The sequence below is a fragment of the Fringilla coelebs genome (assembly GCF_963513975.1).
Source record: "Fringilla coelebs genome assembly, chromosome: 22".
NCBI lineage: Eukaryota > Metazoa > Chordata > Aves > Passeriformes > Fringillidae > Fringilla > Fringilla coelebs.
In genome coordinates this window covers 4,040,574-4,061,558 of record NC_140048.1, presented here as the reverse complement: position 1 = coordinate 4,061,558, position 20,985 = coordinate 4,040,574, and the positions used below count along the sequence as shown (strand labels likewise).

Genomic DNA, 20,985 nt, shown 5'->3' with positions numbered 1-20,985 from the left:
GGATAATTCCTGGTTAATTCCGCATCCCAAAATCCCAGCTGGGATAATTCCTGGTGGATTCTCCATCAGAAATCCCAGTTTGGATAATTCCCGGTGGATTCCTCATCCCAGAATCCTAGTTTGGGTAATTCCCATAAATTCCCCATCTCGGAATCCCAGCCGGGATCACTTCCTGGTGAATTCCCCATCCCAAAATCCCAGTTTGGATAATTCCCATGAAATCCCCATCCCGGAATCCCAGGCTAGATAATTCCCGGTGGATTCCCCATCCCGGAATCCCAAATGGGATCACTTCTTCCTGGTGAATTCCCCATCCCGAAATCCCAGCTCAGATCCCTTCCCAGTGGATCCTCCATCAGAAATCCCAGTTTGGATAATTCCCATGAATTCCCCATCCCAAAATCCCAGTTTCGATAATTCCCGGTGGATTCCCCATCCCGGAATCCCAGCCGGGATCACTTCCTGGTGAATTCCCCATCCCAAAATCCCAGTTTGGATAATTCCCATGAACTCCCCATCCCCAAATCCCAGCTTGGATAATTTCTGGTGAATTCCCCATGCAGAAATCCCAGTTTGGATAATTCCTGGTGGATTCCCCATCCCAAAATCCCATCTCTCATCAGTTCCTGGTGAATTTCCATCCTGAAATCCCAGCTCAGATCATTTCCCGGTGGATTCTCCATCAGAAATCCCAGTTTGGATAATTCCCATGAATTCCCCATCCCAAATTCCCAGTTTGGATAATTCCCGGTGGATTCCCCATCCCAAAATCCCAGACCAGATAATTCCCCATGCAGAAATCCTGGCTGGACAATTCCCATTAATTCCTCATCCTGAAATCCCAGTTTGGATAATTCCTGGTGGATTCCCCATCCCAAAATCCCAGCTCAGATCACTTCCCAGTGGATTCTCCATCAGAAATCCCAGTTTGGATAATTCCTGGTTAATTCCGCATCCCAAAATCCCAGTTTCGATAATTCCCGGTGGATTCCCCATCCCGGAATCCCAGCTCGGATCCCTTCCCATGAATTCCCCATCCCGGAATCCCAGCCGGGATCACTTCCCGGTGAATTCCCCATCCCAAAATCCCAGGCTAGATAATTCCCCATCCCAAAATCCCAGTTTGGATAATTCCCATGAATCCCCCATCCCAAATTCCCAGCTCAGATCACTTCCCTGTAGATTCTCCATCAGAAATCCCAGTTTGGACAATTCCCATGGATTCCCCATCCCGGTATCCCAGCTCGGATCCCTTCCCGGCGCGGATCCCCGTTCCCGCACGCCCGGCCGATCCCCTGGAATGATCCCCTGGAATTTCAGGCTCGGCCGGAGCCCGGCCCCGCTCCCGCCCGGCCCCGCCCGAGCCCGGCCCGGCCGCTCCGCCGCGAAATTCCCGGCGCGCTCCCGCTTCCCACGGCCCAGGTGAGCTTTTTTGGGATGGGGGAGGCTGGAAAACCGGGAATGGGGCGGGAATGCGCGCCGGGGGGGGCTCTGGAGGGGCGGATTTGGGGTGCGGGCATCCCCGATCCCAAAAAACACCGGGAAGGGGATGGATTAAAAAAAAAAAACAAACAAAAAACAAACCGGGAAGGGGTTGGATCTGAAAAATAAGAACTGCAGGAAAGGGTTGGATCCCAAAAAACCACCGGGAATGGGTTGGATCCCAAGAAAACACCTGTGGGAAAGGGTTGGATCCTAAATTAAAAAAAAAACTGTGGGAAAGGGTTGGATCCCCCCCAAAAACCTGTGGGAAAGAGTTGGATCCCAAAAAAAACCTGTGGGAAAGGTTTAGATCACCAAAAAAAAACCCATGGGAAAGGGTTGGATCCCCAAAAAAATCTGTGGGAAAGGGTTGGATCCCCCCCAAAAAAACCCGTGGGAAAGGGTTGGATCCCAAAAAATCTGTGGGAAAGGGTTGGATCACCCCCCCCAAAAAAAAATGTGGGAAAGGGTTGGATCCTGAATTTTAAGAAACAGTGGGAAAGGGTTGGATTCCCCCCAAAAGCTGCAGGAAAGGGTTGGATCCCAAAAAAAACCCTGTGGGAAAGGGTTGGATCCCCCCCCAAAAAAAACTGTGGGAAAGAGTTAGATCCCAAAAAAATCTGTGGGAAAGGGTTGGATCCTAAATTTTAAAAAGCAGTGGGAAAGGGTTGGATTCCCCCCAAAAAGCTGCAGGAAAGGGTTGGATCCCAAAAAAATCTGTGGGAAAGGGCTAGATCCCAAAAAATCTGTGGGAAAGAGTTAGATCCCAAAAAACCCTGTGGGAAAGGGTTGGATCCCAGAAAAGCACCTGGCAAGGGTTGGATCCCAAGGCTGATCCCCTCGGGATGGAGGATCCAAGGTCTGGAATTCCGGGATTGTTCCAAGGGGTTGGAGCTGTCCCAAAATCGGGGCTGATCCCAAAGCTCTGCCCCCCCCAGGCCTCTCCAGAGGGGGAATTTTGGGATCAGCGTTCCCCCAGCAGGAAAAACCTCCAGAAAAATCACTTAAAATGCCATAAAAATGTAGGAAAATCACTGTGAATCCCAGGGAAAATCACTGTGAATCCTAGGATAAAACTCCAGAAAAATCACTTTAATTTCTGGGGAAAAAACAAAACAACCACCCCCCCGAAAAAAAATAATTTAACAACAACAACAACAAAACCAAAACAAAAAGCAAAAAAACAAACCAGGAAAATTAACTTTATATCCAGGAAAAAAACTTCGGAAAAATCACTTTAAATCCCTGGGAAAAGCTCCAGGAAGAACAGTCTAATTCCTAGGGAAAAAAAAAAAAAAAAACAAAAGGGGAAAATTCACTTTAATCCCAGAAAAATCACTTTAATTCTCAGAAGAAAAAAAAAATAGGAAAAAATAATTTCAATTCCCAAAAAAAAACCCGGGAAAATTCCCTTTAATTCACAAAGCCCCGTGCTTACTTTTGCTGCTTCCCAAAAATAATCCGGGAAAGGTTTTCCCTCCCAAAAGCCAGAAAAGCGGGAAAAGAAGGAGGAGGGAAAGGAGGGAAGGGAGGAAAAGGAGGAAAAAGAGGAGAAGGAAAAGCAGAAGAAGCAGGAAAAGGAGGAGGGGGAAAAGCGGGAGGAGGAAAAGCAGGAAAAGGAGGAGGAGGAGAAAAGGAGGGAAAAGAGGAGCAGAAAAAGCAGGAGAAGCAGGAGGAGGAAAGGCAGGAAAAGAGGAGCAGGAATAGCAGGGAAAGGAGGAGAAAAGGAGGGAAAAGAGGAGCAGGAATAGCAGGAAAAGGAGGAGAAAAGGAGGGAAAAGAGGAGCAGGAAAAGCAGGAGAAGCAGGAGGAGGAAAGGCAGGAAAAGGATGAGGAAAAGGAGGAAAAAGAGGAGCAGGAATAGCAGGAAAAGGAGGAGGAGAAAAAGCGGGAGGAGGAAAAACAGGAAAAGGAAAAGGAGGAGAAAAGGAGGAAGAAGAGGAGCAGGAAAAGCAGGAGAAGCGGGAGGAGGAAAGGCAGGAAAAGCGGGAAGAGCAGGAAGAGGAAAGGCAGGAAAGGAGGAGGAGGAGGAGGAGGAAGGGGAGGAGGGAAGGCGATGATTCCCGAATCCCGGCATCCCTCGCTCCGCTGGAAGCGGCTCCGGGCCGGGCCCGGCGCTCCCGCCGCCGTTCGGGACTCGCGGGCGGTCCCCGGGAGCCGGGAGAGCCGCGGGAGGATCCCGGGATCCCGCCGGGATCGGCGCTTCCCGGCCCGCGGCCCATGCGGACACCGAGCGGCGGCCGCGGCCTGCCCAGGTCAGCGCATTCCCGGCTCCCGAATCCCGGGATCGGCCGGGATCCCCCCCGAGCCCCCAATGCCCGGGCGGCTCCCGGCCCCGCCGGCCCCGCTGCTCCTGCCGCTCCTGCTTCCCGAAAACCCTGCCCCGGATCCAGCCCCAAATCCCGGGATCCAGCCCCAAATCCCTGGATCCTGCCCCAGATCCAGCCCAGATCCCGGGACCCAGCCTCAAATCCCTGGATCCTGCCCCAGATCCCTGGATCCAGCCCCAAATCCCTGGATCCAGCCCCAGATCCCTGGATCCAGCCCCAGATCCCGGGACACAGACCCAGATCCTGGGATCCAGCCCCAAATCCCTGGATCCAGCCCCAGATCCCGGGATCCAGCCCCAAATCCCTGGATCCAGCCCCAGATCCAGCCCAGATCCCGGGATCCAGTCCCAGATCCAGCCCCAAATCCTTGGATCCAGCCCCAGATCCAGCCCAGATCCCAGGACCCAGCCTCAAATCCCTGGATCCTGCTCCAAATCCTGGGACCCAGCTCCAGATCCCTGGATCCAGCCCCACATCCCAGGATCCAACCCCAGATCCCGGGACCCAGCCCCAAATCCCGGGACCCAGACCCAGATCCCTGGATCCAGCCCCAAATCCCTGGATCCAGCCCAAATCCCGGGACCCAGCCCCAGATCCTGGAATCCAGCCCCAAATCCCTGGATCCAGCCCCAGATCCTTGGATCCTGCCCCAGATCCAGCCCAGATCCCGAGACCCAGCCCCAAATCCCTGGATCCTGCCCCAAATCCCCATTTCCACCCCCAATTTCCCACCGGGCAGAGCCCTCCCTGTGCTCGCTGCTGTCACAGCCATTCCCAAGTTTCCTGCTTCCCCTGCTTCCCAAAAACCCAGCCCCAAATCCCTGGACCCAGCCCCAAATCCCTGGATCCAGCCCCAGATCCGAGGATCCAGCCCCAAATTCCTGGATCCAGCCCCAGATCTTTGGATCCAGCCCCAAATCCCTGGACCCAGCCCCAAATCCCTGGATCCAGCCCCAGATCCGAGGATCCAGCCCCAGATCTCTGGATCCAGCCCCAAATCCCTGGATCCAGCCCCAGATCCCGGGACCCAGCCCCAAATCTCTGGATCCAGCCCCAAATCCCTGGATCCAGCCCCAGATCCCTGGATCCAACCCAGATCCCGGGACCCAGCCCCAAATCCCTGGATCCAGCCCCAGATCCTTGGATCCTGCCCCAGATCCAGCCCAGATCCCAAGACCCAGCCCCAAATCCTGGGACCCAGCCCCAAATCCCAAAAACCCAGCCCCAAATCCCTGCATCCAGCCCTAAATCCCTGGATCCAGACCCAGATCCCAGGACCCAGCCTCAAATTCCTGAATCCAGCCCCAAATCCCGGTTTCCCCCCAAAATCTCTGGATCCAGCTGGAAATCGCCATTCCCATGCCAAATCCATGGATCCACCCAGAAGTCCCTATTCCTACCCCAAATCCCTGGATCCACCCCCAATCCCTGGATCCACCCAGAAATTCCCATTCCCGCCCCCACATTCCAATATCCCGAGGTTTTCCCGTTGGGATGAGCCCTCCCCACTGCCCTGGCTGTTCCCACTGTTCTTCCCACTCCAAAATTCCCAGTTTTTCCCTAAGGATTGTAGTGAAAACTCCCAAAAAGCTGGGAATGGGAATGGGAAGTTCCCGTCAGTAACAAAAATAAAGGGAGTTTTGGGACAAATAAAGGGGATTTTGGGAAAAATGAAAGGAATTTTTTTTTTGGTAAATAAAAGGAATTTTGGGGCCAAATGAAAGGGAGTTTTGGGGAAAATTAGGGGAATTCTGGGGGAAAATAAATTTTGGGAATTTTTGAGGCCAAATGAAGGGGAATTTGGGGAAGATAAAGGGGATTTGGGGGAAGATTATTGTTTATTTATTCCCATTATTCATTCCCAGTTATTCATTCCCAGTCATTTATTCCTGGGATTGGCAGCAGGGCGGGGCCGTTTCCCAGCGAATCCCACTGGGATGGATCCCGGATTTCCTGCTGGGATGGATCCTGGATTTCTCCCCTTTGTTCCCAATCCCAGTGGGATGGATCCAGATCTGTGGGATGATCCTGGGATGGATCCGGATCCCTGGGATGATCCCTTGGATGGATTTGGATCCCTGGGATGATCCCAGGATGGATTTGGATCCATGGGAAGGGCTCAGGATGATCCTGGGATGGATCCAGATCCCTGGATGATCCTGGGATGGATCCGGATCCCTGGGATGATCCTGGGATGGATTTGGATCCCTGGATGATCCCAGGATGGATCCAGATCCCCAGGATGATCCCTGGAATGATCCTGGGGTGGATCCAGATTCTTGGGATGATCCCTGGGATGGATCCAGGTCCCTGGGATGATCCTGGGGCAGATCCAGATCCCTGGAATGATCCCAGGATGGATCCAGATCCCTGGGATGGATTTGGATCCCTGGGATGATCCTAGGATGGATCTCGATCCATGGGAAGGGCTCAGGATGATCCCAGGATCTGGATCCAGATCCTGGGATGATCCCTGGAATGATCCTGGGATGGATTTGGATCCCTGGGATGATCCCAGGATGGATCCCGATCCCTGGAATGATCCTGGGATGGATCCAGATCCCTGGATGATCCTGGGATGGATTTGGATCCCTGGGATGATCCCTGGGATGGATCCAGATTCTTGGGATGATCTTGGGATGGATCTGGATCCATGGGAAGGGCTCAGGATGATCCCAGGATCTGGATCCAGATCCCAGGATGATCCCTGGGATGGATCCAGATCCCGGGATGATCCCTGGGATGGATCCAGATCCTGGGATGATCCTGGCATGGATCCAGATCCCTGGATGATCCCTGGGATGATCCTGGGGCAGATCCAGATCCCTGGAATGATTCCAGGATGGATCCAGATCCCTGGAATGATCCTTGTGATGGATCCAGAACCCTGGGATGATCCTTGGGATGGATCCAGATCCCCAGGATGATCCCAGGATGGATTTGGATCCCTGGAATGATCCCGGGATGGATCCCGATCCCTAGGATGATCCCTGGGATGATCCTGGGATGAATCCCGATCCCTGGGGTGATCCCTGGGATGATCCTGGGGCGGATCCATCAGCGGCTCCCCCAGGGAGCAGCTCCTGTTCCAGGGATAAAAATATCCCAGGATAAAAATATCCCGGGATGGGGGAGGCCGGGCTGGGCCGGGTTTGGATCCCGCTGCTCCCGGGGCTGGGGCCTCCTCAGGAATTCCCATTCCCAGGGATCTTCCCATCCCAACATCCCCGAGTCCTCCTGCATTCCCTTTTCCCTGTCCCGCTTTCCATGGATCCCCCTTCCCATTTTTCCTCTCCCACTTCCCGTTTTTCTTCTCCCAATTTATTTCCACAGATCCCTCGCAGCTCCCCGAACTCCTCATTCCCAGGGATGATTCCTCATCCCTGGATTATCTCCAATCCCGATTTTCCCCTCCCAGTTTATTTCCATGGATCCCACTTCCCAATTTTCCTTCATTCCCACGGATCCCAGCAGCTCCTGGGAATCCCCATTCCCATCCCCCACCCCTGGATTTTCCCGCTCTTCCCCTCCCTCTGCATTCCCACAGATCCCGTTTTTCTCTCATCCCATGGGATCCCTTTCCCTCCTGGGCTGTTCCCACCCCTGACACTCCGGGAAAAATGGAAAAATCCCCTTTTTCCCCTCGGATCCATCTCCATCCCGGGATAATTTTGGATAATCCTGGGATAAATCTGGGCTGGGCTGAGCTCAGCGCTCCAAACGGGAGTGACCTTTTCCCTGGATAAATTTGGGATGGGCCGCCATTCCCGCTGGGAGAGGGACCCGGAGCGGGAAGGATCCCGATCCCCATCCCAATCCCAATCCTGGGGTTGTTTTTCCTGAGGATTCCCAACTTTGAGGCTTTTTCCAGCTCTGCAGAAACTGGGAATTCTCCGTGTCCCGGGAATCTTCGGCTCCGGGGCTTCCCTGGGATTTTGGGGTTTCTTCCCCTGGTTTTTCTGGATTCTTCTCCTGGGATTTTGGATGTTCTTGTCCCAGTTTTTGTGGATTCATCTCCTGGTTTTTGGGGATTGATCTCCTGGGTTTTTGTGGATTCATCTGATTTTTTTGGGATTTTTCCTCCCAGTTTTTTGGGGATTCTTCTCCTGGGATTTTGGAAATTCCTCTCCTTTTTTTTTTTTTTTTGGATTGATCTCCTGGGTTTTTGGGGATTTATCTGATTTTTTTTTAATTTTTCCTCCCACTTTTTGGGGATTCTTCTCCTGGTTTTTGGGGGATTCTTCTCCTGGATTTTGGGGGATTCTTCCTCTGGGATTTTGGAAATTCTTCTTCCTTTTTTTTTTTTTTTTTGGATTGATCTCCTGGGTTTTTGTGGATTCATCTGGGTTTTTTTGGGATTTTTTCCTCCCACTTTTTGGGGATTCTTCTCTTGATTTTTGGGGGATTCTTCCTCTGGGATTTTGGAAATTCTTCTCCCATTTTTTGGATTGATTTCCTGTTTTTTTGGGTTTTTTTTTGTGGATTCATCTCATTTTTTTAGGATTCTTCTCCCAGTTTTTGCGGATTGATCTCCAGGATTTCTGGCTCGCTCGCCATCACATCCACAGGGAAAATTCCCAGGTTGGGTGACCCGGGGGGCAGTTCCCACTCCAGGAGGAGAATTCCAGGAGGGAAAATCCCAACCTTTCCCGGGGCCCTCCCTGGGGACCCTCCTGAGGCTCCGACCTTGCCGCCCTTCCCGGCGCCCTCCCGGTTCCGGGCGGATGCTCCATCGATCCCGCATCGATCCCGGCCGGATCCCGGCCCTTCCCTGGCAGCAGGAGCCGCAATTCCCGGGATAAATCCTCCCTCAGCCATTCCCGGCTCCCTGCCCGAGCTGGAGCCTCCTGGTCCTTTCCAGGGCTGGGATTGGGGCTGATCCCCCCCTTTCCCAACCCTTTCCCAACCCTTTTCCAACCCTTTTTCCCCTTTCCCAACCCTTTTCCAACCCTTTTCCCCTTTCCCAACCCTTTTCCCCTCTTTTCCAACCCTTTCCCAATTGTTTTTCCCCCTTTCCAACCCTTTTCCAACTCTTTTCCCCCTGTTCCAACCATTTTCCCCAACCCTTTTCCCACCCTTTCCCAATTGATTTTCCCCTTTTCCAACCCTTTTTCCCCCTTTCCCAACCCTTTTTCCCTCTTTTCCAACCCTTTTTCCCCCTTTTCCAACCCTTTTCCAACCCTTTTTCCCCCTGTTCCAGCCCTTTTTCCCAACCCTTTTCCCACCCTTTCCCAATTGTTTTTCCCTTTCCAAGTTGTTTTTCCCCCTTTTCCAACCCTTTTCCCCCTGTTCCAACCCTTTTTCCCAACCCTTTTCCCACCCTTTCCCAATCCTTTTCCAACCCTTTTTCCCCCTTTCCCAACCCTTTTCCCACCCTTTCCCAATTGTTTTTCCCCTCTCCCAATTGTTTTTCCCCTTTTCCCAACCCCTTTTTCCTCCCTTTCCCAACCCTTTTCCAACCCTTTCCCAACCCTTCTCCCCCCTTTTCCCACCCTTTTTCCACCTTTCCCAACCCCTTTTCCCACCCTTTCCCAATTGTTTTTCCCCTCTCCCAACCCTTTTTCCCCCTTTCCCAACCCCTTTTCCCCCTTTCCCAACCCTTTTTCCCCCTTTCCCAATTGTTTTTCCCCTCTCCCAACCCTTTTTCCCCTTTCCCAATTGTTTTTCCCCTCTCCCAACCCTTTTTCCCCTTTCCCAGTTGTTTTTCCCCCCTTTCCCAACCCTTTTTCCCTGTTTTCCACAGGAACGCCCCTGGAGCAGCTGAGCCCCCTCTGCCATGGCCTCGCCCCCCCCACCCGCAGTAGGTACTGTCAGCCTTGGCTTTGGGAATTGGGGATTTTGGGGAATTTTGGGGAATTTGGGGAATGGGACAGCCAGCCCGGGGTGGGAAGGAGGGAGCAGCACCCCGGGTATCCCGGAATTCCCAGCTGGAGCCTCTCGGGATTGGGAGAAGGCGCCGGGCTCCTGGATCCCGCGGGCTGCTGGTCCTGCTCTCTGTCCCTGATTCCCTGACTCCCCTGTTCCCTATTTCCCTGTTCCCTGGTCCTCTGGTTCCCTATTTCCCTGACTCCCCTGTTCCCTGTTTCCCTGGTTCCCTATTTGCCTGGTTCCATGTTCCTTATTTCCCTGATTCCCTGTTCCCTGTTTCCCTATTTCCCTGATTCCCTGTTTCCTTTTCCCTTTTTCCCTGATTCCCTGTTCCCTATTTCCCTTTCCCTATTTCCCTGATTCCCGGTTCCCTATTTCCCTGATTCCCTGATTCCCTCATTCCCTGTTCCCTATTTCCCGATTTCCCTGTTCCCTATTTCCCTGTTCCCTGATTCCCTGTTCCATGTTTTCCTTTCCCTATTTCCCTGATTCCCTGTTCCCTATTTCCCTGATTCCCTGATTCCCCGTTTCCCTGATTTCCTAATTCCCTGATTCCTTGTTTCCCTGTTTCCCTGGTTCCCTATTTCCCTGATTCCCTGATTCCCTGTTACCCGTTACCCTTTCCCTATTTCCCTGATTCTCTATTTCCCTTTCCTTATTTCCCTGATTCCCTGTTTCCCTGATTCCCTGGTTCCCTATTTCCCTGTTACCCTTCCCCTATTTCCCTATGTCCCTGTTCCCTATTTCCGATTCCCTGATTCCCTGTTCCCTGATTCCCTATTTCCCTATTTCCCTGATTCCCTGCTCCCTATTTCCGTTTCCCTGTTCCCTGATTCCCTGATTCCCCGTTTCCCTGATTCCCTGTTTCCCTATTTCCCTGTTCCCTGATTCCCTATTTCCCTATGTCCCTGTTCCCTGTTCCCTGTTTCCCTATGTCCCTGTTCCCTGTTTCCCTGTTCCCTCCCTCCATTCCCGCTGTCCATTCCCATCCCTCTCCCTCCCCTTCCCTCCCGTTCTCCATCCCTTTCCCTCCATCCATTCCCGGGCCCCTTTTCCCTCTCCCCCATTCCCTGTGGATGGGATCAGCCCGGCCAGGGAGAGGGAGGGAGCTGGATCAGCTTCCATGGATTGATCCGGGAGGGTTTGGGGAGGCTGGAGAGGGAATGGCAAACAAAAGGTTTGGGGCCATGGTCAGGAACCTGCAGGGGGGATTGTCTGGGGAAATGGTGAAAAACCTGCAGGTTTGGGGCAATGGTAAAAAATGTGCAAGTGCTGTTTGTTTGGGGAAATGGTAAAAAATGTGCAGGGGGTGTTTGGAGCAATCGTAAAAAATCTGCAGGTATTTTTTGGGGAAATGGTAAAAAATCTGTGGGTGGTGTTTGTTTGGGGCAATGGTCAGAAATCTGCAGGTGTTTTTTGGGGAAATGGTAAAAAACCTGCAGGGATTGTTTGGGGAAATGGTAAAAAATGTGCAGGGGGTGTTTGGGGAAATGGTAAAAAACGTGCAGGTGGTTTTTCGGGAAATGGTAAAAAACCTGCAAGGGGGGTTTGGGAAATGGTCAGAAATCTGCAGGGATTGTTTGGGGAAATGGTAAAAAATCTGCAGGTTTGGGGAAATGGTGAAAAATGTGCAGGGATTGTTTGGGGCAATGGTAAAAAACCTGCAGGGGGGGTTTGTCTGGGGAAATGGTGAAAAACCTGCAGGGATTTTTTTGGGAAATGGTAAAAAATGTGCAGGTATTTTTTGGGGAAATGGTAAAAAATGTGCAGGTATTTTTTGGGGCAATGGTAAAAAATGTGCAGGGATTGTTTGGGGAAATGGTAAAAAATGTGCAGGTGGTGTTTGGGGCAATGGTAAAAAATGTGCAGGGGGTGTTTCGGGAAATGGTAAAAAATCTGCAGGTGTTGTTTGTTTGGAGCAATGATCAGAAATCTGCAGGTGTTTTTTGGGGAAATGGTAAAAAACCTGCAGGGAGTGTTTGGGGTAATGGTCAGAAATCTGCAGGGGGTGTTTGGGGCAATGGTAAAAAATCTGCAGGTATTTTTTGGGGCAATGGTCAGAAACCTGCAGGTGGTGTTTGGGGAAATGGTAAAAAAATGTGCAGGGGGTGTTTGTTTGGGGAAATGGTCAGAAATCTGCAGGTGGTGTTTGGGGAAATGGTAGAAAATCTGCAGGTATTTTTTGGGGCAATGCTAAAAAATCTGTGGGTGTTTGTTTGGGGCAATGATCAGAAACCTGCAGGGGGTGTTTGGGGCAATGATCAGAAATCTGCAGGTATTTTTTGGGGCAATGGTAAAAAATCTGCAGGGGGTGTTTGGGGAAATGGTGAAAAACCTGCAGGTTTGGGGCAATGGTCAAAAATCTGCAGGTGCTGTTTGTTTGGGGCAATGATCAGAAATCTGCAGGTATTTTTTGGGGCCATGGTCAGAAATCTGCAGGTGCTGTTTGGAGCAATGGTCAGAAATCTGCAGATGGTGTTTGGGGCAATGGTAAAAAACGTGTACCCCGAATTCTCCTCAATTAGCCACTCCTGTGAAATTAAGTGTTGATTAATTCAGTCACCAGTGTGTGATTCAGTCACCAGTGCATTGATTCAGTCACCAATGCATTAATTCAGTGACCAGTGTGTCATTCAGTGACCAGTCAGGTGCTCCTGCAGCCCCCCAGGGTACAGAAGGGGTTCCGAGGGGCTGGGGGCTCCTGGCCCGGAGTCTGTGTCATTCCTGATGCCGTGCTGCCCATCCCTCTTTTCCATCTCCCATTTCCATTCCCCCTTCCCTGCTTTTTCCATCCCCGTTCTCCCCCTCCATCCCCCTTTTTTCTCCCTCCTCTGCCTCCATCCCCCTTCTCATTTTCCCTCCCTGTCCATTTCCCCCTCCATCTCCATCCTCTCCTTCCTCCTCCATCTCCATCCCCCTTTTCCTCCTCAATCTCTGGCCCCATTCCCCTCCTCTTCCTCCACCCCCTTTTCCTCCCTCCTCCATCTTCATCCCCCTTTTCCTCCTCCATCCCCCTTCCTCCTCCCTCTCCTCTGTCCCCTTTTCCATCCTCCATTTCCATCCCTCTTCCCTGGTTTTCTCCATCCCCGCTCTCCTCCTCCATCCCTTTTTCTCCCTCCTCTTCCTCCATTTCCCTCCTCTGCCTCCTCCCTCCCCTTTCCCTTCATCCTCCTCTTCCTTCACCTTCATCCCCCTCTCCCTCCATCCCACTTCTATTCCATCTCCACCCCTTTTTCCTTCATCTCCCTCTCCCTTTTCCATCTCCTCCATCCCCTTGTCCATCTTTTCCATCTCCTGCATCCTCCTTTTCCCTTCTTCGTCTCCATCTCCCTTCTCATCTCCTGTCTCCATCCCTTTTTCCCCTCAATCCCTTTTTCCCTCCATCCATCCCTTTTTTCCTCCATCCATCCTTTTCCCTCCATCCCTTTTTTCCTCCCTCCATCCCTTTTCCCCTCCATCCCTTTTTTCCTCCATCCATCCCTTTTTTTCCCTCCATCCCTTTTTTCCTCCATCCATCCTTCCCTTTTTTCCTCCATCCCTTTTCCCTGCATCCCATTTTCCTCCCTCCATCCTTTATTTCCTCCATCCTTCCCTTTTTTCCTCCATCCTTTTTTCCCTCTATCCCTTTTTTTCCCTCCATCCTTTTTTTCCCTCCATCCTTTTTTTCCCTCCATCCTTTTTTTCCCTCCATCCCTTTTTTCCCTCCATCCCTTTTTTCCCTCCATCCCTTTTTTCCCTCCATCCCTTTTTTCCCTCCATCCCTTTTTCCCTCCATCCCTTTTTTCCCTCTATCCCTTTTTTCCCTCTATCCCTTTTTTCCCTCTATCCCTTTTTTCCCTCTATCCCTTTTTTCCTCCATCCTTCCCTTTTTTCCTCCATCCCTTTTTTTCCTCCATCCCTCCCTTTTTCCCTCCATCCATCCCTTTTTTCCCTCCATCCATCCCTTTTTTCCCTCCATCCATCCCTTTTTTCCCTCCCTCCATCCCTTTTTTCCTCCATCCCTCTCTTTTTCCCTCCATCCCTCCCTTTTTCCCTCCATCCATCCCTTTTTTTCTCCATCCCTTTTTCCCTCCCTCCATCCCTTTTTCCCATCCCTCCCTTTCCCCCTTTTCCCTCCCTCCCCATCCCGGTGCTTTCCCTCTCTCCCTGTTTCCCATTCCATCTTTTCCGTGCCGTTCCCGCAGGCTCTCCCCCGGATCCCCCCGGCCCAGGGATGGAGGAGCCGGGCCCGGCCTTCGACTTCCAGGACAGCGAGGAGGAGGAGGAGGAGGAGGGGGAGGACGAGGACTCGGATTCGGGAGCTGATCCCGGCCCTGATCCCGGCCCTGATCCCGGAGCTGATCCCGGAGCTGATCCCGGAGCTGATCCCGGCGCTGACGTCGCTCTCCAGGCGCCCCCGCGCCGGCGGCGCCCGCCCAGCTCCGGTGAGGAGCATTCCCGGTATTCCCGGTGTGGAATTCCCGCTCATCCCTGGTGTGGAATTCCCATTCATTCCCAGTATGGAATTCCTGTTCATTCCTGGTGTGGAATTCCCAGTGTTCCCATGTGGAATTCCCGGTATTCCCTTGTGGAATTCCCATTCATTCCCAGTATGGAATTCCTGTTCATTCCTGGTGTGGAATTCCCAGTGTTCCCATGTGGAATTCCCTCTCATCCCTGGTGTGGAATTCCCATTCATTCCCAGTGTGGAATTCCCGTTCATTCCTGGTGTGGAATTCCCGGTATTCCCGTGTGGAATTCCTGTTCGTTCCTGGTGTGGAATTCCCATTGTTCCCATGTGGAATTCCCAGTATTCCCTTGTGGAATTCCCGTTCATCCCTGGTTTGAAATTCCCGTTCATTCCCAGTATGGAATTCCTGGTCATTCCTGGTATGTAGTTCCCGGTATTCCCTTGTGGACTTCCCAGTATTCCCGGTGTGGAATTCCCGCTCATTCCTGGTGTGGAATTCCCAGTATTCCCAGTATGGAATTCCTGGTCATTCCCGATATGGAATTCCCAGTCTTCTCTTGTGGAATTCTCAGTATTCCCTTGTGGAATTCCTGTTCATTCCTGGTGTGGAATTCCTGTTCATTCCCAGTATGGAATTCCTGGTCATTCCTGGTATGTAGTTCCCGGTATTCCCTTGTGGAATTCCCGGTATTCCCGGTGTGAAATTCCCAGTCTTCCCTTGTGGAATTCCTGTTCATTCCCGGTATGGAATTCCCAGTATTCCCATGTGGAATTCCCAGTATTCCCTGTGTGGAATTCCTGTTCATTCCTGGTGTGAAATTTCCAGTATTCTCAGTATGGAATTCCTGGTCATTCCCGGTATGGAATTCCCAGTCTTCCCATGTGGAATTCCCAGTATTCCCTGTGTGGAATTCCCAGTCTTCCCATGTGGAATTCCCAGTATTCCCTGTGTGGAATTCCCAGTCTTCTCTTGTGGAATTCCCAGTATTCCCTTGTGGAATTCCTGTTCATTCCTGGTGTGGAATTCCCGTTCACCCCTGGTGTGGAATTCCTGCTCATTCCCGGCGGGGAATTCCCTCCCGTTCCTTGTGGGGAATTCCTGATATTCCCACGTGGAAGGAATTCCCGCTCATTCCCGGTATTCCCGGCACATCCTGGGGGTGCCAACTGTTTCTCTTTGCTTTCCTTCCCCGCAGAAGGGCTGGAGATGGAGACCCAGGAAGGGTGAGTGGGATCTGGGGCATTTCCTGGGATTCCCTGGGAATTTTGGGGGTCTGCTGGGATTTCAGGGAGTTCAGTGAGATTTGGGGCATTTCCTGGGATTTCCAGGGAATTTTGGGGTTCTGCTGGGATTTCAGGGAGTTCAGCGGGATTTCCAGGGAGTTTCCTGGGATTTCAGGGGTTTTCAGGAGGTTTTGGTGGGAATTCCGGGAGCTCTGGTGGGATTTGGGGTCCCGTGATGGATCTTTGGGATCTGCCCCGTCCCCTCCGTTGGATGCTGCCACTGCTGCCGTGCCTCAGTTTCCCCCAAACTTCTCTGCATTCCCAAGAGCTCCGAGCAGGAGAACTCTGGGATTTCTGGATCTTTTCCGTCATCCCTAAAAATCTGGGACGACCCCAAATCCTGGGATTCCCAGGGCGGATGGGGAGGGGGGAAATTCCTGTAAAAAATTCCTTGTTTTGTTCCTCTGGTGGGAATGGGGGTGACAGCGGGTGGGGGCTTTGGGAGCGCCCGATCCCAGGGGATTTTCCCCCGATCCCGAGGGATTTTTCCCTGGAATGCTCCCGCAGGATCCCAGCACAGGTGAGCAACGGTGAGGCCGGAGGAGATTCCCAGATCCGGACCCGCACCTGGAAGAGGGAGAGCATCTGCCAAGGTGGGGAAAGGCTGGGAAAACCCTGGGATAACCCCCGGGATAACCCTGGGATAACCCATGGATAACCCCTGGGATAACCCATGGATAACCCATGGATAACCCCTGGGATAACCCATGGATAACCCTGGGATAACCCTGGGATAACCCCTGGGATAACCCCGGGATAACCCCTGGGATAACTCTGGGATAACCCTGGGATAACACACAGGATAACCCTGGGATAACCTCTGGGATAACCCTGGGATAACCCCTGGGATAACCCCCGGGATAACCCCCAGATAACCCTGGGATAACCCTGGGATAACCCTGGGATAACCCTGGGATAACCCCGGGATAACCCTGGGATAACCCCTGGGATAACCCTGGGATAACCCCTGGGATAACCCTCGGGATAACCCTGGGATAACCCCGGGATAACCCTGGGATAGCCCTGGGATAACCCCTGGGATAACCCCGGGATAACCCCTGGGATAACCCCGGGATAACCCTGGGATAACCCCGGGATAACCCCCGGGATAACCCTGGGATAACCCTGGGATAACCCCTGGTGGGTTCTGCGCCCTGCTGGGGTCCTGGGCCGCTGCTCCCGATCTCAATCCCGATCCCAATCCCGATCCCAATCCCGATCCCAATCCCGATCCCAATCCCGATCCCGGCGTTTCCAGGGGAGCGTTTCTCCTTCCCGGAGGTGGAGGACGAGGTCATCTACGACGATGTTCCCTGCGAGGGCCTGGATGTGGAGCAGGATGGTACGGGAGCGCTCTTCCCGCTCTTCCAGCTGGGATCTGCCTCTTCCCGGTTTTCCAGGGGTTTTTCCCCATCCCGTTTTCTGTCGAGAAGGAGAGTCCCCTTCTCCAGGAGGCTGTGGGTGGGAATAACCAGGGGAATCCTGGGATCTGGGAGGGATGGAGCTGCTCCCAGAGGGCTGCAGGAGCCTGAGGGTTCCAGAGGATGGGAATTCTGGAGTTCTGCACTAGGATTCCCCAGTTCCCAAAATTTTTCCTTCCTCCCCTTCCTTTCCTTCCTCCCTCATTCCCCTTCCTCCATCCCTCTCATTCCTGTCGCTCCCAGGGGATCAATCCCTCCTGGATCCATCCATGCATCCCAACTCCCTCCCAAACAGTCAAAGCCCAGAATTCCCATGGCTTGGGAGTGCAGGGAAAGCGAGAATGGAGCAGGAAAAGTGGGAGTGGAGCGGGGATGGGAATGGAGTGGGAATGGGAATGGAATAGAATGGGAATGCAGCAGGGATGGGAATGGAATGGGAATTGAGTGGGAACAGGAATGGAATGGAGCGGGGATGGGAATGGAGTGGGAGCAGGGATGGGAATGGAATTGGAATTGAATGGGAATGGGGATGGGATGGAATGGGGATGGAAATGGAGCAGGGATGGGAATGGAACAGAGATGGGAATGGAATGGGAATTGAGTGGGAATGGGAATGGAATGGAGCGGGGATGGGAATGGAATAGACTGGGGATGGGAATGGAACAGGGATGGGAATGGAACAGGCATGGGAATGGAGCGGGGATGGGAATGGAGCTGGAGCAGGAATGGAAAGGGAATTGAGTGGGAATGGGAATGGAATGGAGCAGGAATGGGAATGGAGCGGGAGCGGGAATGGAGCAGGGATGGGAATGGAACAGGGATGGGAATGGAATGGGAATTGAGTGGGAATGGGAATGGAATGGAGTGGGGATGGGAATGGAGAAGGAGCAGGAATGGAGCAGGGACGGGAATGGAGCGGGGATGGGAATGGAGCAGGGACGGGAATGGAGCTGGAATGGAGCGGGAATGGGAATGGAGCAGGAGCAGGAATGGAGCGGGGATGGGAATGGAGCAGGGATGGGAATGGAGCAGGGATGGGAATGGAGCAGGAGCGGGAATGGAGCAGGGACGGGAATGGAACAGGGACGGGAATGGAGCGGGGATGGGAATGGAGCGGGGATGGGAATGGAATGGGAATGGAGCAGGGATGGGAATGGAGCAGGGATGGGAATGGAGCAGGGATGGGAATGGAACAGGGGCGGGAATGGAGCGGGAGCGGGAATGGAGGAGGGATGGGAATGGAGCGGGGATGGGAATGGAGCAGGGATGGGAATGGAGCAGGGATGGGAATGGAGCAGGGATGGGAATGGAGCAGGGATGGGAATGGAGCAGGGACGGGAATGGAACAGGGACGGGAATGGAGTGGGAATGGAATGGAGCAGGGATGGGAATGGAGCGGGGATGGGAATGGAGCAGGGATGGGAATGGAGCAGGGATGGGAATGGAGCAGGGATGGGAATGGAGCAGGGATGGGAATGGAGCGGGGATGGGAATGGAGCAGGGATGGGAATGGAGCAGGGATGGGAATGGAGCGGGGATGGGAATGGAGCGGGGATGGGGAATGGAGCAGGGACGGGAATGGAGCAGGGCTGGGAATGGAGCAGGGATGGGAATGGAGCGGGATGGGAATGGAGCAGGGATGGGAATGGAGCAGGGCTGGGAATGGAACAGGGGCGGGAATGGAGCAGGGATGGGAATGGAGCAGGGATGGGAATAGAACAAGGATGGGAACACATTTGGAATTGCGGGCCCGGCAGGCGCGGGGCTGATCTACGCCGAGGTGCAGCGCGGGGAGGGGACGCGCCTGGGGCAGGACCTGGGCTGGAGCTCCAGCGAGTTCGAGAGCTACAGCGAGGGCGAGTCCGGGGAGGAATCCCGGCCGGAATCCCGCCGGGACGCCGAGCCGGCCAAGCTCCGCGCCGCCTTCCAGCCCAAGGTACCCATCCCTTGGAATCCTCCTCCATCCATCCCTTTGGAATCCTCCTCCATCCATCCCTTTGGAATCCTCATCCATCCCTTTGGAGTCCTCCTCCATCCCTTTGGAGTCCTCATCCATCCATCCCTTTGGAATCCTCCTCCATCCCTTTGGAATCCTCATCCATCCATCCCTTTGGAGTCCTCATCCATCCTTTTGGAATCCTCATCCATCCCTTGGAATCCTCATCCATCCCTTTGGAGTCCTCATCCATCCCTTTGGAGTCCTCATCCATCCCTTTGGAAACCTCATCTATTCCTTTGGAATCCTCATCCATCCATCTCTTTGGAATCCTCATCCATCCATTCCTTTGGAGTCCTCATCCATCTCTTTGGAATCCTCATCCATCCCTCCCTTGGAATCCTCATCTCAGCTTTTCCCGGGATTCTCCTGTGTGGAGGCACCGGAGCATCCCGCAGCATCCCGTTTTTCCTGGAATTTTCCTTCCAGTTTCCTCCTTCCCTTTTAATTTTCCCCCTGCTGGAGCCTCTCCCCTGCCTTTCCCTGCTGTTCCTGCACTCCCTGCTCCATCCCAGCTGGAATTCCAGGATTTTTGGGATGATTCCTCCTGCTTTTGGGGCTGTCCCTGCCTTTCCCCTCTGCACTCCCTGCTCCATCCCAGCCGGAATTCCAGGAGGATTTCTCTTGCTTTTGAGCCTCTCTGCTGCTCCTGCACTGCCTGCTTTCTCCCAGCTGGAATTCCAGGATTTTTGGGACGATTCCTCCTGGTTTTGATCCTCTCCCTGTCTTTTCCTGCTTCTGCCCTCCCTGCTTGCTCCCAGATGGGATTTTTGGGATGATTTCTTTAATTTTTGAGCTTTTCCCTGCTGTTCCTGCACTCCCTGCTCCATCTCAGCCGGAATTCCGGGATATTTCTGTGCTGCTTTCCCTGCTCCTGCTGCATTCCCTGCTCCATCTCAGCCGGAATTCCAGGTTTATTTCTCCTATTTTTGAGCCTCTCTTGGCCTTTCCTTGCTCCTGCTGCATTGCCTGCTCCATATCAGCCGGAATTCTGGGATGTTTCTGTGCTGCTTTCCCTGTTCCTGCTGCATTCCCTGCTCCATCCCAGCTGGAATTTTGGGATGCTGCTGCCTCTTTCTGTGCTGCTTTCCCTGTTCCTGCTGCATTCCCTGCTCCATCTCAGCCGGAATTCCGGGTTTATTTCTCCTATTTTTGAGCCTCTCTCAGCCTTTCCCTGCTGTTCCTGCCCTCCCTGCTCCATCTCAGCCGGAATTCCAGGATGGTGCTGCCTGTTCTGTGCTGCTTTCCCTGTTCCTGCTGCATTCCCTGCTCCATCTCAGCCGGAATTCTGGGATGTTTCTGTGCTGCTTTCCCTGCTCCTGCTGCATTCCCTGCTCCATCTCAGCCGGAATTCCGGGATGTTTCTGTGCTGCTTTCCCTGCTCCTGCTGCATTCCCTGCTCCATCTCAGCCGGAATTCCGGGATGTTTCTGTGCTGCTTTCCCTGCTCCTGCTGCATTCCCTGCTCCATCTCAGCCGGAATTCCGGGTTTATTTCTCCTATTTTTGAGCCTCTCTCAGCCTTTCACTGCTCCTGCTGCATTCCCTGCTCCATCCCAGCTGGAATTTTGGGATGCTGCTGCCTCTTTCTGTGCTGCTTTCCCTGCTCCTGCTGCATTCCCTGCTCCATCCCAGCTGGAATTTTGGGATGCTGCTGCCTCTTTCTGTGCTGCTTTCCCTGTTCCTGCTGCATTCCCTGCTCCATCTCAGCTGGAATTCCAGGATGTTTCTGTGCTGCTTTCCCTGCTCCTGCTGCATTCCCTGCTCCATCTCAGCTGGAATTCCAGGTTTATTTCTCCTATTTTTGAGCCTCTCTCAGCCTTTCCCTGCTCCTGCTGCACTCCCTGTTTCATCTCAGCCGGAATTCCGGGATGCTGCTGCCTGTTCTGTGCTGCTTTCCCTGCTCCTGCTGCATTCCCTGCTCCATCTCAGCTGGAATTCCGGGATGTTTCTGTGCTGCTTTCCCTGCTCCTGCTGCATTCCCTGCTCCATCTCAGCTGGAATTCCAGGATGTTTCTGTGCTGCTTTCTCTGCTCCTGCTGCATTCCCTGCTCCATCTCAGCCGGAATTCCGGGTCGATTTCTCCTATTTTTGAGCCTCTCTCGGCCTTTCCCTGCTCCTGCTGCATTCCCAGCTGGCATTTCTGGGATGATTCC

At 53.1% G+C, this 20,985-nt stretch overlaps 1 protein-coding gene across 1 annotated transcript in view; it reads left to right on the top strand.

The window, feature by feature from the left end:
* Window positions 1–3,576: 3,576 nt before the first annotated feature.
* Window positions 3,577–20,985, top strand: part of ARHGEF10L (Rho guanine nucleotide exchange factor 10 like) — a 54,621-nt gene continuing 37,212 nt past the window's right edge. The window contains exons 1-7 of the mRNA XM_084220387.1: window positions 3,577–3,737; window positions 9,556–9,616; window positions 13,865–14,104; window positions 15,327–15,354; window positions 15,922–16,007; window positions 16,673–16,756; window positions 18,593–18,771. Coding sequence (XP_084076513.1) covers window positions 9,589–9,616; window positions 13,865–14,104; window positions 15,327–15,354; window positions 15,922–16,007; window positions 16,673–16,756; window positions 18,593–18,771 — 645 coding nt within the window. The 5' untranslated portion in view covers window positions 3,577–3,737; window positions 9,556–9,588. The remainder of the gene's footprint in view (window positions 3,738–9,555; window positions 9,617–13,864; window positions 14,105–15,326; window positions 15,355–15,921; window positions 16,008–16,672; window positions 16,757–18,592; window positions 18,772–20,985) is intronic.